This window comes from Theropithecus gelada, chromosome 19, assembly GCF_003255815.1.
Source record: "Theropithecus gelada isolate Dixy chromosome 19, Tgel_1.0, whole genome shotgun sequence".
In the NCBI taxonomy this organism is placed as follows: Eukaryota; Metazoa; Chordata; class Mammalia; order Primates; family Cercopithecidae; genus Theropithecus; species Theropithecus gelada.
In genome coordinates this window covers 43,767,601-43,784,935 of record NC_037687.1, presented here as the reverse complement: position 1 = coordinate 43,784,935, position 17,335 = coordinate 43,767,601, and the positions used below count along the sequence as shown (strand labels likewise).

General features: G+C 53.9%; 1 protein-coding gene across 3 annotated transcripts in view; it reads left to right on the top strand.

The window, feature by feature from the left end:
• Positions 1-16,708, top strand: part of WDR62 (WD repeat domain 62) — a 52,441-nt gene extending 35,733 nt beyond the window's left edge. For 2 of the 3 annotated variants that reach the window (XM_025368564.1, XM_025368563.1), the window contains 17 exons: positions 1,085-1,160; positions 1,863-1,974; positions 2,078-2,141; positions 3,364-3,483; positions 4,715-4,848; positions 7,983-8,035; positions 10,990-11,208; positions 12,344-12,471; positions 12,810-12,913; positions 13,260-13,370; positions 13,610-13,747; positions 14,341-14,455; positions 14,550-14,676; positions 14,758-14,809; positions 14,946-15,584; positions 16,118-16,275; positions 16,368-16,708. In XM_025368564.1, the coding sequence (XP_025224349.1) occupies positions 1,085-1,160; positions 1,863-1,974; positions 2,078-2,141; positions 3,364-3,483; positions 4,715-4,848; positions 7,983-8,035; positions 10,990-11,208; positions 12,344-12,471; positions 12,810-12,913; positions 13,260-13,370; positions 13,610-13,747; positions 14,341-14,455; positions 14,550-14,676; positions 14,758-14,809; positions 14,946-15,584; positions 16,118-16,275; positions 16,368-16,628 (2,611 nt within the window). In that variant the 3' untranslated portion in view covers positions 16,629-16,708. The remainder of the gene's footprint in view (positions 1-1,084; positions 1,161-1,862; positions 1,975-2,077; positions 2,142-3,363; positions 3,484-4,714; positions 4,849-7,982; positions 8,036-10,989; positions 11,209-12,343; positions 12,472-12,809; positions 12,914-13,259; positions 13,371-13,609; positions 13,748-14,340; positions 14,456-14,549; positions 14,677-14,757; positions 14,810-14,945; positions 15,585-16,117; positions 16,276-16,367) is intronic. The other variant, XM_025368566.1, reaches the window with a different exon arrangement.
• The last annotated feature ends 627 nt before the right edge of the window (positions 16,709-17,335 follow it).

The following is a 17,335-nucleotide window of genomic DNA, read 5'->3' as shown; positions in this document are numbered from 1 at the left end:
TTTTTCTCCCTCTGTTCCTCTGGTTCCCAAGAAGCTGGGAGGGGATCGAGGGACCCAGCAGGTGTTCCTTCTTGGGTTTTTTGTTTGTTTGTTCGTTTTTTGAGGCAGTCTCGCTCTGTTGCCCAGGCTGGAGTGCAGTGGTGCCATCTTAGCTCACTGCAACCTCTGCCTCTTGGGTTCAAGTGATTCTCCTGTCTCAGCCTCCCAAGTAGCTGGAATTACAGGCTTCCGCCACCATGACTAGCTAATTTTTGTATTTTTAGTAGAGACGAGGTTTCGCCATGTTGGCCAGGCTGGTCTCGAACTCCTGACCTCAGGTATTCGCCCACCTCAGCCTCCCAAAGTGCTGGGATTACAGGCGTGAGCCACCACGCCTGGCCACCAGCAAGTATTTCTTAGAAGCTGGGCTCTCCCAGGCCTGGCCTCCAGGTCAGCAGAGGGCTTCCTTCTGGCTCTCCCTAGAGCCTGTGTGGGATGACTAAGGTGCTGATGTGGCATATACACTCCTTCATTCACCTGTATTCCCTGAGGACCTAACTGGGCTGGATGGTGCTGGGATCATGGCAGTGGCCAGGATAGCCCCAGGCCCTCCTTCATGGAGCTCACAGTCCAGCAGAGGGGACATGGCCACCTCACAGCCACAGACAGTGACAGAGTGGTCAGAGATGGGGGAGCCCAGGGGCCCTGCAGAGACACCTGACCCCACCTGGGGATCAAGCAGGACTTCCTGGAGGAAGAGACACCTGAGCCTGGGGAGGATGTGGAGGAGTGAGCCAGGGGGAGGCAGAGAGGGAGTGTGCAGGGGGCAAAGCAGTGCAGAGAGGCTCTGTACCCCCTTTCCAGTTCCTTCTCATTCAGTGCCAAGCACTGAGCTTGCAGTGTGTGGGGGAGATGGGCATTAACTCAGTGGGTACCCCAGGACACAACCTCAGCTTGAGATGGGGTTTCAGTTTCAGTCTAGGCATCAGATGGGGACAAGAGGTAGCAGGGGGCTTCCAGGGGAGCGGAGGACAGCAGGACCCAGAGGATGAGGTGGTGGGGTAGGCGTGGCCCTGTTGGTCACAACACACCCCCACTTCCCCAGAGTCTACAACACTGTGAACGGGAAGCAGAAGAAGTGCTACAAGGGCTCCCAGGGTGACGAAGGGTCCTTGCTGAAGGTAAGGAGTTGGAGACCCCCGTCTGTCTGCTGCCCTGATGGGCCACCTATTGTGATGGCCCACACCTGAGACCTGTGGCCTTGGTCCTTCCTCAGTGCACCGCGCTGGCCAGCACCTTCTCAGGCGTGGTTAAACAAGGATGCTTGCGAGAGGGTGGGGAGGGTGACCCCAGCTGCGTTTCCTTTATTTACAGAGCCCTTCCCCAAGCGGGGCATCTAAGTGGGTTCCATTTTGAGTGGCAGCAGGGTATAATGGGAAGAATCAGAGGCATGGACTCCCCTCTTGGCTTGCCCACACCAGCCATGGGTCACTCAGGACAAGGGGGGACCTTCTCAGAGCGTCCGGTCTAGGACAGTTATGGATTCAGGCTCTGCCTCAGGCTGACTGTGTGACCTTGGGCAAGCATCATCTCTTGAGCCTGTTTCATCATCCCCTGTAAAATGCACATAGACAGCTTGGCTCATAGACTTGTTCTCTGGAGGAGTTCAGTTTGCACACGTTCAGTGCTTAGCTCAGGGCCTGGCTACTGTTGTTACTGCTGAGGTGGTTGTTAATTTCTTCACCTGTTGAATGGGAGCAGGAGCTCCTGCCCTGCCAGGGTCCCATGTGCTAAACATCCACCATGGGGGAGGGAGGGGCCCAGGCCTCCTCATAAGGAAGAAGCAGGCAGCTGGAGTGACATGTGGGTCCCTTTCCTGGCAGGTCCATGTGGACCCCTCAGGCACCTTCCTGGCCACCAGCTGCTCTGACAAAAGCATCTCAGTGATTGACTTTTACTCGGGCGAGTGCATTGCCAAGATGTTTGGCCATTCAGGTGGGTCTACCTCTCTGCTTGGGAGGCCTCCTCACCGCCCCACCACCCCCACCCCCAGCCTCTGACTCTGAAGGCAAGTGCAGCCTATTTGCTTTGTTTGCAGAAATTATTACTAGCATGAAGTTCACCTATGACTGTCATCACTTGATCACAGTATCTGGAGACAGGTAGGACATGGACCGTTGGGAGAGTTGTGGCTCAGATACCATGAGCACTGTTCTCAGCCTGCCTGTGTAGAAAGCATTTCTGAGCTGCCCAATTTGGACTGTGGGAGTCTTGGTGTCACACCCAACCTTGAGTTCAAATCCCAGCTCTAAGCTGGGCATGATGGCTCACACCTATAACCCCAGCACTTTGGGAGGCTGAGGCGGGTGGATCACTTGAGCTCAGGAGTTCAAGACCAGCCTGGGCAACATAGCAAAACCCCATCTCTACAAAAAATTAGCTGGGTGTGGTCATGTACAACTGTAGTCCCAGCTACTCAGGAAGGGGAAGATGGCTTGAACCTGGTAGGTAGAGGTTGCAGGGAGCACAGATCACGCCAGTGCACTCCAGCCTGGGTGACAGAGCGAGACCCTGTCTCAAAAAAAAAAAAAAAAACCTAAAAAGAAGAAACAAATCCCAGGCCTGTCACTTACTTTTGTGTCACCTTGAGCAGCTTATTTACCCTGAGCCTCAGTTTGCTCCCCTGTAAAAGACAACATCGTTTACCTTAAAAATGGTGTGATGAGGCCAGGCATGGTGGCTCACGCCTGTAATCCCAGCACTTTGGGAGACCTAGGTGGGTGGATCACCTGAGGTCAGGAGTTCAAGACCAGCCTGGTCCACATAGAGAAATTATGTCTCTACTAAAACTACAAAAATTAGCTGTGCATGGTGGCAGGCGCCTGTAGTCCCAGCTACTCAGGAGGCTGAGGCATGAGAATGACTTGAACCTGGGAGGCAGAAGTTGCAGTAAGCGGAGATTGCGCCACTGCACCCTAGCCTGGGTAACAGGGCAAGACTCTCAAAAAAAAAAAAAAAAGAAATTTGTATGGTGAGAAATGAATGAGATGATATCCATATATTCTTTAGCACATGGGTGGTGCTCAACGAAGTCCCTTTTGTCAACTCCCTTTGATTTACCCCTGTTCTTCCCCACAGCCCTCTTCCTCAGGTCTTGAGGCCTCCAGAGCAGGCTCTGGTTTGCTGAAATGCCCCAGACCTGGGCCCAGGGTGTGGATGTGGCGAGTCCAGCATCCCTGCACTAAGCGGATAGGGGTGTGTTTTCCAGGAGCATCTGGAGAATGGGGTCCAGGCTGTGGTGAGGGTGGCTTCAGGGTCAGCCATGGCAACAGCTCCCATGCTCACTCTTCCTCTGCCTTGCATGTCTCTCTTTGGCCTCCACAGCTGTGTGTTCATCTGGCACCTGGGCCCGGAGATCACCAACTGCATGAAGCAGCACTTGCTGGAGATCGACCACCAGGAGCAGCAGCACACAAAGGACAGGAAGCAGAACGGCCACCCCAGGTCCTGGCAGCCCCTGTCCTTCCACCAGAGGGATGAGTCCCTGCTGGGGCCCCATGGAGTGATGCTGGGGACACAGCAGTGGCCAAGACAGCCCTGGGCCCTGCCCTTAGCACACTCACAGCTGGGTCGGGGAGACAGACTTTGAATATGCAGTTACAGTAATACATACAAAAAGGTTTTGTGGGGTTTTTTAATTTTCATAAATAATAGAGACAGAGTCTTGCTGTGTCGCCCAGGCTTGTCTTGAACTCCTGGGCCCAAGTGATCCTCCCACCTTGGCCTCACAAAGTGCTGGATCACAGATGTGAGCCACTGCACCCGGCCATGAGAAGGGTATTGAAGTGGAAAAGCAAAGTGTTTGGCGAGCCTGGGCACTGTGATGGGGGATGCCCCAAGTGGCTGTGGGAACAGAGCAGTCCCAGACCGGCCAGCCAAGGGGAAGGGTAGGTAGGGAGGGGGTCTGAGAGGAGGGCTGCAGTGGGACCGCAGTGTCCTCTTACTCCCATCTGAAAGCTGTAGCTTCACTTACTTCTTTGAATCTTCTAAATATACTTCTTTCAAGTGTTTATGTAGCAAAGCCAGTTTTATTTGCAGATAACTCATGTTCTAGTTTTTGATTTGAGGTTTTGGTTTGGGTGTTGCTCATTTTGAGTGGGAGGTTTTTTGGTTTTTCTTCTCTCCTGCTGCTGGGTGTGTCTGTTTTTGCCATTGGCTCCATGTGACTCCCAGGGCACTGTGGAGACCAGGCCTTAACAGGAGCCACTGGTCCTGAGGTCCTGAGGTGGTATTAGAGGTATCATCTTGGTATCTTGGTTTTGAGGCTCCCACTCCACCCCTAAGCTATGAACCAGGGCCCTGGCTGCAGTGCCTGCCTCATGCCAAGGGAGTTTTAGTTTCCTGTACTCGGGAGGAGCCACCATCATTGCTGCCACCTACAGGGAGCCCAGCACAGGACTGCAGTCCCACTGTCTGCTTGGCTTTCCGTCCCATTGCTGTAGCCCTGAAAGAGTTTATGTTCGTTTGTAGTCTGGCCTTTGTTAATCTCATCTATTGTGGTGATGTGTTTCTAGTGGGGAGACGGTGTCAAGTGAGAGACTTGCCAGCACCATCTTGACCAGCAGCCAAGAATATGTTAACATGGAGCTTAGCACAGGGCCCGGCCCTAGGCAAGTCCCCACCACCAGCCCGTTTGCCTGTATTCTCTCCTTACCGTCCTCATTCCTGGTTTTAGGCAGGATACGTATGTGTCCACACCTAGTGAGATTCGCTCCCTGAGCCCTGGAGAGCAGACAGAGGATGATCTGGAGGAAGAGTGTGAGCCAGAAGAGATGCTGAAGACACCATCCAAAGACAGCTTGGATCCAGGTTGGAAAAGGGGCCCTGTTTTAAACTATGTCAGTGGAGGGAATCATTGCTGGGTTTTGCCCATGACTTTGTTTACAGGGCCTGGCACATATTAAAACTCAGGAGTTGACCAAGCACGGTGGCTCACACCTGTAATCCCAGCACTTTGGGAGGCCGAGGTGGGTGGATCACCTGAGGTTAGGAGTTCCAGACCAGCCTGACCAATATGGTGAAACCCTGTCTCAATTAAAAATACAAAAATTAGCCAGGCGTGGTGGCGTGTGCAACTGTAGTACAGCTACTAGGGAGGCTGAGACAGGAAAACTGCTTGAACCTGGGACGCAGAGGTTGCAGTGAGCCACTGTGCAGTGGCACTGTGCCACTGTACTCCAGCCTGGGTGACAGAGCAAGACTCTGTCTCAAAAATAATAATAATATAAATAAAATAAATAACACTCAGTAATAAGGCTTAGTGTGGTGGCTCACACCTGAAATTTTAGCACTTTGGGAAGCTGAAATGGGAGGGTCACTTGAGACCAGGAGATCGAGACCAGCCTGGGTAACATAACGAGAGCCCACCTATGCAAAAAAAATTTTAAAAAAGAAATTAGCTGAGCATAGTGGCACACATCTGTAGTCCCAACTACATGGGAGGCTGAGGCAGGAGGATCACTTGAGGCCAGGAGTTTGAGACCAGCCTGGCACATACCAAGACCCTGTTCCTACAAAAAGAAAAAAATTAGCTGGGCCTGGTGGTGCACACCTATATTGCCAGCTACCTGGAAGGCTGAGGCAGGAAGATTGCTTGAGCCCAGGAATTCCAGGTTATAGTGAGCTATGATCACACCACTGCACTCCAGCCTGAACAATAGAGTGAGACCCTGTCTGTAGAAAAACAAAGAAACTCAATAATCATATCAGTCAAGACTCTTTCAGTATAAAAGCAACCAGGCTTAAGTCAGGAAGAGAATTTTTTGGTGCCTGAAAATTGGAGAGGATTAGCTTTCAGCATGGCTGGATCCAGATAGACAGATGATAAAAGGAAGCTTTTTTTTTGTATCTTTTGGCTCTGCTTTTCTTCATGTTGGCTTTGCTGACGGACAGACTCTTCCTTTACTAGGGGAAAAGATACCCCCAGTAACTACAGGCTTATAAAACTCCATAGGGAATAGAACACCTCTTTCCTATAGTAGCTCAAGCAGAGTCTTAGGGTTGTGTGACTCACATTCCTGGTATGACTGGTGTACCCACTTCTGAGCCAATTGCTGTAGCTGTCCACATCTGAGCATGTGATCACTTCTGAGGGCAGACTGTAGTCAGCTTCATCCACTCACACCACCTGATCAGGCATCAAAAATGTATTTGAGGCTGGGTGCGGTGACTCACGCCTGTAATCCCAGCACCCTGGGAGGCCAAGGCAGGTGGATCACCTGAGGTCAGGAGTTCGAGACCAGCCTGGCCAATATGGTGAAACCCCGTCTCCGCTTAAAATACAAAAATTAGCTGGGCGTGATGGCGTGCGCCAGTAATCCTAGCTACTTGGGAAACTGAGACAGGAGAATTATTGAACCTGGGAAGTGGAGGTTGCAGTGAGCTGAGATTGTGCCACTGCACTCCAGCCTGGGTGACAAAGCAAGACTCCGTCTCAAAAAATAAATGAATAAGTAAAAATAAATTGAATTCTGTTGCGGATATTGTCCGAAATCTTTTTCCTCTGCAAAGTCTCTCATCTACCTGAATATTGGTGAATACAAAGCAGAGGCCTCCGAAATTTTAAGTTATTCCCCTGCAGGTGGCCATTTAGGTTTCTTGATTTCACATCACTCTTAATGAGGCTATGGAGATGGAGACCACTCCTAGGCCTCCTTGAAATGTGAGGATTTCTCCAGGACAGAGTCTGAGGAGTAGCACCGCTGGATCCGGGGGTTATTTTTACTTTTATAAAGTTGTTTTATTATTTTATTTCACTTTTTTTGTTGCCCAGGTTGGAGTGCAATAGCACGATCATGGCTCACTGTAGCCTTGACCTCCTGGGCTCAAGCAATTGAGTCGGTGGGACCACAGGCTCAACCTACCACACCCAACTAAATATGTGTGTGTTGGGCATGGTGTGTGTAGAGAAAAGGTCTCACTGTGTTGCCCAGGCTGGTCTTGAACTCCTGGCCTCAAGTATCCTCCCACCTCAACCTCTCAAAGTGCTGGGATTACAGGCTTGAGTCAGTATGCCTGGCCTTTATTTTAAAAGAGAACCCCAGCCAGGTGCAATGGCACATGCCTGTAATCCTAGCACTTTGGGAGGCTGAGGTGGGCGGATCACAAGGTCAGGAGATTGAGACCATCCTGGCTAACACAGTGAAAACCCGTCTCTACTAAAAATACAAAAAAAAAAAAAATTAGCCGGGCAGCCGGGCGTGGTGGCTCACGCCTATAATCCCAGCACTTTGGGAGGCCGAGGCGGGTGGATCACGAGGTCAGGAGATCGAGACCATCCTGGCTAACACGGTGAAACCCCGTCTCTACTGAAAATACAAAAAATTAGCCAGGTGTTGTGGCGGATGCCTGTAGTCCCAGCTACTCGGGAGGCTGAGGCAGGAGAATGGCATGAACAGGAGGCGGAGCTTGCAGTGAGCCGAGAGCATGCCACTGTACTCCAGCCTGGGCGACAGAGCAAGACTCCGTCTCAAAAAAAAAAAATAGCCGGGCATGGTGGTGGGCGCCTGTAGTCCCAGCTACTTGGGAGGCTGAGGCAGGAGAATGGCATGAACCCAGGAGGCGGAGCTTCCAGTGAGCCGAGATCGCGCCACCACACTCCAGCCTGGGTGACAGAGCGAGACTCTGTCTCAAGAAAAAAAAAGAGAACCCCAGAGTTCTCCAAACCCGGTACTGCTCCACCCTGCATTGCATTAGGCTCTCCGTTGTCCCCACACTTTTCCTGCCATCCTTTGGTAGTATTAAGCTTTGTCACCTTGGTCAGTCTTGTGAGTCAAATACCATGTCCCATGGTTTAAGTTTGCATTTCCCTGACAGCCAGTGCTGTTGAGCCTTCTGACCCCTGGGTTGTGGTGTTGCCTCTTTGGGGACTGCCCGGTTATGTGTGTGGCCTGTTTGTTGGGATGTTTGTCCTCTTTTCATGGATTCTGTGTGTCTCTCTCCAGATCCTCGATGCCTGCTAACCAACGGCAAGCTGCCACTGTGGGCAAAGCGGCTGGTAAGTCTTCAGGGAGAGGGTTGCTCAGGGGCTGGCAGAGGAAACGCCTCCCCGGCTCTGCCTTCTGGAAGCCCTTTTTCCTTTCCATGTCCCTCTTTTCTCTGGAGAAGCCCTGTCATCCTTCCAGGATCAGTGAGACAGCTCTTTGTTCATGATCAGTGCCCTGTGCCAGGCATTGTTCTGGATGTCAGGGACACAACAGTGAACAAGGGAAACAAAAGCCTCTCCCTTCACAGGCTCATTTGCCTGTGTGGGTGAGTAACAGTGTCCCCATTAAATAAGTAAGTGACGTAGTATGTTGGGTGCTGATAAGTGCTATGGAGGGAAAAGAATCAAGAAGGAGGCCGGGCGCGGTGGCTCAAGCCTGTAATCCCAGCACTTTGGGAGGCCGAGACGGGTGGATCACGAGGTCAGGAGATCAAGACCATCCTGGCTAACCTGGTGAAACCCCGTCTCTACTAAAACATACAAAAAACTAGCCAGGCAAGGTGGCAGGCGCCTGTAGTCCCAGCTACTCGGGAGGCTGAGGCAGGAGAATGGCGTAAACCCGGGAGGCAGAGCTTGCAGTGAGCTGAGATCCGGCCACTGCACTCCAGCCTGGGCAACAGAGCCAGACTCCATCTCAAAAAAAAAAAAAAAAAAGAATCAAGAAGGAAAATACATCAGCCAGGTGCACTGATGCGTCTCTGTGGTCCCAGCTACTCAGGAAACTGAGGTGGGAGGATCATTTGAGCCCAGGAGGTTGAGGCTGTAGGGAACCGAGATGGCACCACTGGACTCCAGCCTAGGCAACAGAGTGAGATCCTGTCTCAAAAAAGAGAATAAGAACAGGGGCCCAGCACGGTGGTTCACACCTGTGATCCCAGCACTTTGGGAGGCCAAGGCAGGTAGATCGCTTGAGCCCAGGAGTTCAAGACCAGCCTGAGCAACATAGTGAGACCCCATCTCTACAAAAAATTTAAAAATTAGCCAAGCGTGGTGGTGCATACCTGTAGTCCCGGCTATTCAGGAGGCTGAAGTGGGAAGATTGCTTGGGCCAGGGAAGTCGAGGCTGCAGGGAACTGAGATGGCACCACAGCACTCCAGCCTGGGCAACAGAGCCAAGACCTTGTCTCATAAAAAAAATTAAAATAGAGAAAATAAGGAGTGTTGGGGGGTGGCAGTTTTAAGTAAACAGGAAAGGCCTCATTGGGAAAATGATATTTGATCAGAGTTGAAACAAGTGAGACAGGGAGATACTGGGACGAATGTTCTAGCCATAACAGCCTATACGTGTAAAGGCCACGACGCCAGGAGCTCAAGACCAGCTTAGGCAACATAATGAGACCCCCATCTCTACAAAAAATTAAAAATAGCCAGGCATGGCTGGGCACGGTGGCTCACACCCGTAATCCTAGCACTTTGGGAGGCTGAGGCGGGCAGATCATGAGGTCAGGAGGTCAAGACCATCCTGGCTAATACGGTGAAACCCTGTCTCTACTAAAAATACAAAAAATTAGCCAGGCATGGCAGTGGGTGCCTGTAGTCCCAGCTACTCGGGAGGCTGAGGCAGGAGAATGGCATGAACCCAGGAGGCGGAGCTTGCAGTGAGCCGAGATCGCGCCACTGCACTCCAGCCTGGGCAACAGAGCAAGACTCCGTCTCAAAAAAAAAAAAATAGCCAGGCATGGTGGTGCACATCCATAGTCCCAGCTACTCAGGGGCCTGAGGCAGGAGGATTGCTTCAGCCCAGGAGTTGGAGGCTGCAGCGATTGTGCTACTGCACTCCAGCTTGGACAGCAGAGCAAGACCTTGTCTCTTAAAAAAAAAAAAAGAGGCCGGTGCCGTCGCTTATGCCTGTAATCCCGGCACTTTGGGAGGCCGAGGCGGGTATAATCCGAGGTCAAGAGATTGAGACCATCCTGGCCAACATGGTAAAACCCGGTCTCTACTAAAAATACAAAAATTAGTTGGTCATGGTGGTGCATGCCTGTAGTCCCAACTTCTCAGGAGGCTGAGGCAGGAGAATCACTTGAACCCAGGAGGCGGAGGTTGCAGTGAACCGACGTCACGCCACTGCACTCCAACCTGGCGACAGAGTGAGACTCTGTATCAAAAAAAAAAAAGAAAAGAAAGAAAAAGAAAAGAGAAAGACAATGTGGATTATAAGAGACAGAGTAAGAGAGGTGAATGAAGGATGATCCCAAGGTTGGGACCTGAACAACTGGAAAAAACAACTGAAACAGGGGAAGCTTTAGGAGGAGCAGGTTTGTGTGGAGGAAATGAGGAGCTGTGTTGTCAGCATGTTAACTTTGAAATACCTACCAGACATCCATACAGAGATGTAGAGCAATCGCATGTGCAATTCTGAAGTTTCAGAGAAAAGTTCATGAATCCCAGCTGGGCATTCCCAGCACTTTGGGAGGCCGAAGCAGGATTGCTTGAGCCCAGGGGTTTGAGACCAGCCTGGGCAACATAGTGAGAGTCCACCTCTACCAAAAACCAACAAAATGGGCTGGGCACAGTGGCTCATGCCTGTAATCCCAGCACTTTGGGCCGAGGAGGGCGGATCACTTAAGGTCAGCAGTTTGAGACCAGCCTGGCCAAAATGGCAAAACCCCATCTCTACTAAAAATACAAAAATTAGCCAGGCGTGGTGGTGGGCACCTGTAATCCCAGCTGCTCTGGAGGCTGAGACAGGAGAATTGCTTGAAACTGGGAGGCGGAGGTTGCAGTGAGCCAAGGTCACACCACTGCACTCCAGCCTAGGAGACAGAGCAAGACTTCATCTCAAAAACAACAACAAAAAAAAAAAAAAAAAAAGAGAAAGGTTCATGCTGGAGATACGTACCTGGAAGTTGTTTCTGAATAGTATTGAAAGCCAGGAGCCCGGATTGGCTGTGTGAAATGTCTGTGGCGCTCCCTGCAGTGAGTGAGCACTCAGCCGGGTGCCTGACTGTCCCATATCCTTCAAGCTAGGGGACGATGATGTGGCAGATGGCTCGGCCTTCCATGCCAAGCGCAGCTACCAGCCCCACGGCCGTTGGGCAGAGCGGGCTGGCCAAGAGCCCCTCAAGACCATCCTGGATGCCCAGGACCTGGATTGCTACTTTACCCCCATGAAGCCCGAGAGTCTGGAGAACTCCACTCTGGATTCACTGGAGCCACAAAGCCTGGCCAGCCTGCTGAGTGAGGTACGCACTTCCACCCCAGCCTGGTCTGTAGCCCTGGCACTGTGACGGCCCCAGGGCCTGGCGCCTCAGGCTGACTCCCACTCCATGGGGGCAGGGAGGATTACGTGAGGTGGTGAAGGGTAGAAGGGTGAGCCCCAGGACTGTTGCACAGCAAGACTTCCCAGGGCAGACAGGGAGTCATTGGAAAGTGAGTCACTTGGGGGTTAAGAGCTGGGATGCTAGAGCAGGCTTGTACCCAAGTGGGGGACATTTGGGTAGATGGAGCCCTGACCCTACCCATTCCTGTTGTGTGACCTTGAGTAAGAGGCTTACCTCTCTGGGCTTCAGTCATCTAAAAAGTAGTCATAATGGGGCCGGGGCAGTGACTAACACCTCTAATCCCAGCATTTGGGGAGGCCAAGGCAGGAGGATTACTTAACGATCACTTGAGTTCAAGGCCAGCCTGGGCAACATAGCAAAATCCCACCTCTACAAAAATATTTTTTAAATTTTTTTGTTTTGTTTTCTTTTCTTTTTTTAAAAAAAAACTTTTAAATGGTAATAACAATCTCTTCTGCCCCAGAGGGCTTTTACAGGAATCCATGCTGAAGCATAGGGCCTGGGCTCTTAGAGGTGCCTGTGCAACTTTAGCTCTTACTCTACTATTTTCCAAACAAAATTCCTTTTTATCCTATCCTATAATTTGTCATCTTTATTGGGGTATAATATACATCCAGTAACATGCACAGATTTTAGGTATACAGGTTGATGAACTATCTGTGTAATTCATATGTGTCCACTACCCTGGGTAAAATCTGGAGTGTGTTCTACCTCCTAGAAGGTTTCTGCCCCTCCCAGTCAGGTCCCTGCACCAGGATAACCAGTATTCTGACCTCTAACCAAGGACTGGGTTTCCTATTATTGAACTTCATATAAATAGACACGTAGAGGGTTGGACCTCCTATTTTTGGTGCCACACCTCTTCCTCATCTATAAAGGGACTGATAATGCAGGGGCAGCCCAGGACAAGCTGGTTGTGAGCAGAGTGCGTGGCACAGGCCCTGGGTCACAGCCTCCAGCAGCCAGCCATGGTTCCTGGCGTAACAGTGGCCCCAGCCATGGCTGCTTCAGAGTGGCTGTGCTGTCTTCCCCATAGTCAGAGAGTCCCCAGGAAGCTGGCCGGGGGCACCCCTCCTTCCTCCCTCAACAGAGGGAATCATCTGAGGCCAGTGAGCTCATCCTCTACTCTCTGGAGGCAGAAGTGACAGTCACAGGGACAGACAGGTGGGTGTCCTTTCTACCAAGGGAGCTTTAGTTGGAGGAAGCCCCAGCTGATAGCTGCACCCTGGAAGAACTGTTCTTTGCCTTCCCAGTGGGCTTGTGGGAGTGGGGACAGTTGTGGCCTGGATGGGGCAGGAGCCCAGCCTTAGTTCCTTGGTTTCAGGTGGGGTACAGGAGGGCCTGACCTGGGGGAAGGAGGGGACATTTGGAGGAGGCGGAGAGGCTGAGGCAGTGCTCCTACAGGAGCAGCGGGTACGGGTGCCTAGGGGCTCCAGGTGGGGCTGGCTATTGAGTCTCCAGCTGAAGTCCTTGTTCCCTCTCTGCCCCCACTGGCACTGCAGCCAGTATTGTGGGAAGGAGGCGGAGGCCAGGCCTGGAGACCAGCAGGGCGACTCCTACCTCAGGGTGTCCTCCGACAGCCCAAAGGACCAGAGCCCGCCTGAGGGTGAGTGCAGGAAAGGCAGGGACCCTGTGACAGTCTGTGCATTCAGCCAGGCCCCTTTCTGGGCACCGATGGTGACTTTGACCCAGTACTGAAGCTCAGAGTCTGTCGAGGAAGACACATGTGGTCCCTGCTGCTGCCTGAGGATTCTGGGCCCAGCTGCCTACAGTTGAGAGCCCAGCTCTGCCACCTCCTTGATGTGGAACTTCCCTCATTCATAAAATGGTGGGTGGGTGCTTTTATCATCCCTCCTCCAGATGGGGAAACTGAGCCCAGGGAAGCATAGCCCTGGCCCTGGCTCACCTGAATGGTCAGGCTGTGGGCTCCTGACCCCAGCTGTCTCCTTCAGACTCAGGGGAATCAGAGGCCGACTTGGAGTGCAGCTTCGCGGCCGTCCACTCCCCAGCTCCGCCTCCTGATCCCGCCCCTCGGTTTGCCACGTTGCTACCCCATTTTCCAGGTAAGCAGGGGCCAGACACACAGGGGACTCGCTGCTCGGGCCTGGCTTAGGGCCAGTCACAGTGTTTAAGCACAGGCCCTGCACTTGGAGCCCACTGAGCCTGGAAGATGGGGATCCCTGCTTCTCAGCCTGCAGGCAACAGGGCAGGGATGGGTGGGGCCTGCTTTCTCCATTTCAGGTGGCGTCTGCTGTGACTCATGGTGTTGGCTCCTCTTGTCCCTCCCCTCCTTCCCTGTCAGGATGCGCAGGTCCCACAGAAGATGAGCTGTCCCTGCCCGAGGGACCCAGCGTCCCCAGCAGCTCCCTACCCCAGACTCCGGAGCAGGAGAAGTTCCTCCGCCACCACTTCGAGACACTGACTGAGTCCCCCTGCAGAGGTAGGACCCTGCCTCACCCGCACCTGCCAAGGCCATCTGTGCAGCCTGGGCACAGCATTGGTGTCCCTGGAGTCAGCTCCCCAGCAGGGCCGTGAGGGTGAGTGGAGAACACCTGCTCCTTTTTTTTTTTTTTTTGGAGACGGAGTCTCACTCTGTTGCCCAGGCTGGAGTGCAGTGGCGCAATCTCAGCTCACTGCAACCTCCAACTCCCCGGTTCAAGCGATTCTCCTGCCTCAGCCTCCTGAGTAGCTGGGATTACAGGCGCACACCACCAAGCCTTGCTGATTTTTTGTATTTTTAGTAGAGACGAGGTTTCACCATGTTGGCCAGACTGGTCTCGAACTCCTGGCCTCAGGTGACCCACCCGCCTTGGCCTCCCAAAGTGCTGGGATTATAGTTGAGCCACCGTGCCCGGCCTGCTGCTTCACTCTTGACCTGAGCCTCACGATGCCTCCTCGCCCACTGCCCCTGCTTGTACCCTGTGTCTGCACATAAGGGTTTCTAGGGATTGCCCCACTGGGCTGTTGGCTGGCCTGGGGCTGGGGCTGCTTGGCGGGAAGGGTTATGAGGGTCACCTCGGGATGTTCCCCTAGAGCTCTTCCCCGCAGCTCTGGGAGACGTGGAGGCCTCTGAAGCTGAGGAGTACTTCTTCAACCCACGCCTGAGCATCTCCACGCAGTTCCTCTCAAGCCTCCAGAAGGCATCCAGGTAGAAGCTGGCCAAGCACAGCCCACCCTCTGGCTCCTTGACTGCCTCGGAGCAGGCTGAATGAGAATCATTCCCCCTGCTCTCCTTCCTACAGGTTCACCCACACCCTCCCTCCCCGGGCAACCCAGCACCTTGTGAAGTCTCCAGAGGTCAAGCCCATGGACCAAGTTGGAAGCCAGCCCAGAGCAGATACTGGCTATGCCTCCCCAGACGGGACCCACGTGAGTATTAGAGCCACCTCCCTCAGGGCACGGGGCTGGGAACCCCGAGGTCTTGTCCTCACCTCAGAGCTGTGCCTGCAGGTCCTCGCTGCGGGGAAGGCTGAAGAGACCCTGGAGGCCTGGCGCCCACCACGTGAGTGCCCCAGTCCCAGACGGACAACTCTGGGTTTCTCGGCAAGCGGCTGGATGTCCAGCCGAGCTGTGGGGCCAGGGGGGCCCTAGCTGTCAGCTCTGTGTGGGGGAGTCAGTGCCATCTGCTTTCGTTACAGCCCCCTGCCTTACAAGCCTGGCGTCCTGTGTCCCTGCCTCCTCCGTGCTGCCCACAGACAGGAAGCTCCCAACGCCCACATCTGCGTCCACCCCAGGCCTGGCTCAGGGTGTCCACACCCCCTCCACCTGTTCCTACATGGAGGCCACTGCCAGCTCCCATGCCAGGATATCACGCAGCATCTCCGTCGGTGACAGCGAGGGCCCTATCGTGGCCACGCTGGCCCAGCCCCTCCGTAGGCCATCGTCTGTTGGGGAACTGGCCTCTCTGGGCCAGGAGCTTCAGGCCATCACCGCTGCAGCAACACCCAATTTGGGCAGTGAGGGCCAAGAGCCTGCCCTGCATTCCTGGGGCAACCACGAGGCCCGGGCCAACCTGAGACTGACCCTGTCAAGTGTCTGTAACGGGCTCCTGCTGCCCCCCGTGGATGCCCAGCCTGGCGTCACCATCCCAGCAGTGAGCTTCCCAGCCCCTAGCCCCGTGGATGAGAGCACCCTGAGGCTCCATGGCTCTGCCTTTCGCCCAAGTCTCCCAGCTCCTGAGTCCCCTGGCCTTCCTGCCCACCCTAGTAGCCCCCAGCTTCCAGAGGCCGGGCCTGGCGTCCCTGGCGGCACTGCCTCCCTCCTGGAGCCCACTTCTGGTGAGTACAGCCCCGGAGCAAGGACTGTCCCCTAAGTTCATCCTGTGTGCTAGTTGGCTCAGCTTCAAAAATGGACACTTGACCTGCCCACAGGAACTGTGCCATTCATTTATTCGTTCACTAACTTAAATATTTAATAAGCATTACATGTTGGGCTTTGTGCTAGACCCTGGGACATGGGACATGGTGGTAGACAAAACAGAGAATTGACATCTTCATTAGGGGCAATGCCCAGACTAAACCTTTACGGAACCCGTCATATGTATCACGAAGTGACATATGCTCAGGAGGGACAGAGGAGGGCGAGGGAGTGCAGGGTGGGGACGGGTTGGATTACAAACCAGAGGATGAGAAGAGGCTTCAGGGAGGAGGATGCATTGGAGCAGAGACCTGTGGGAGGGAAGGGGAGGGAGCCTTGGGGACCCAGAGAAGAGTTCCAGACAGAGGGACAGCATGGAGTCCACCCAGCCACCCTGGCAGCTCACACCAATGGAATGCAGCTCGTCTTGCTCATTGCCTCCTCTCTACCTCAGGTGCACTCGGTCTATTCCAGGGCAGCCCTGCCCGCTGGAGTGAGCCCTGGGTGCCGGCTGAAGCCCTGCCCCCATCCCCCCTTGAGCTGAACAGGGTGGGGAACATCTTGCACAGGCTGCAGACCACCTTCCAAGAAGCCCTCGACCTTTACCGTGTGGTGAGCCAAACCCCAGAGTCGGGAAAGGGTTGAGGGGTCTCTTGGGACCGCCTGGCCTTGTTGGCCCCTGACAAGGCTGGCATCCCTTGCAGTTGATCTCCAATGGCCAGGTGGACACCAGGCAGCAGCAGGCACGGACTGAGCTGGTCTCCACTTTCCTGTGGATCCACAGTCAGCTGGAGGCCGAATGCTTGGTGGGGACCAGTGTGGCCCCAGCCCAGACCCTGCCCAGCCCAGGACCCCCCTCCCCACCGACGCTGTGCCCTCTGGCCAGCCCAGACCTGCAGGCCCTGCTGGAACACTACTCGGAGCTGCTGGTGCAGGCTGTGCGGAGGAAGGCACGGGGACACTGAGGGTGCAGCCCCTCCACCGCAGCCCTGCTGCTTCTAAGGACTTAGGTATTTTAAGCGAATAAACTGACAACTTGGAGGAATGCTTCCTGGTGTCTGTTTGGGCCTATCCACAAAGCCCTCTTCAGGTGGAAGCAGGGAGAGAGGGTAGAGGGTGATGCCCAGAGGACTTGTGTCTGTCAGTGGAGAGCATGGGACCAGCATTCCCAAGAAGTTCAGGAACTGCAGCCATGATCAGGGCTAGTCCTCCCACACTGCCCACAGAGCTGCCACAGATCAATGTGGGGTGCTCACCCATTGGGGCCCAGTTGTGCCCCAGGGAGGAGCCAGCCCTCCCTCTTACCTGCCCCCTGCCAGTGCCTGAGAACTCACTGGGGCTGCTGTGATCACCATGTGCCTACCTTGCCCAGCAGCCCATGCTTTGCCACATCACAGCTCAGGGCCTCTGGGCCAAGGCCACAGTAGATCCCACAAGGTCCAGGGTGGTGGTGTCCCCATCTGCAACAGGGGAAACTGAGGACCCATGAACAGGCTTGCTCAAGCTGGGTATGGTGGCCTGCACTTACAATCCTGGCTACTCAGGAGGCTGAGGTGGGAGGATCGCTTGAGGCCAGGAGTTTGAGACCAGCCTGGGAAACTTGGTGAAACCCCATTTCTTTATTTATTTATTTTTGTTTTTGAGATGGAATCTTGCTCTGTCACCCAGGCTA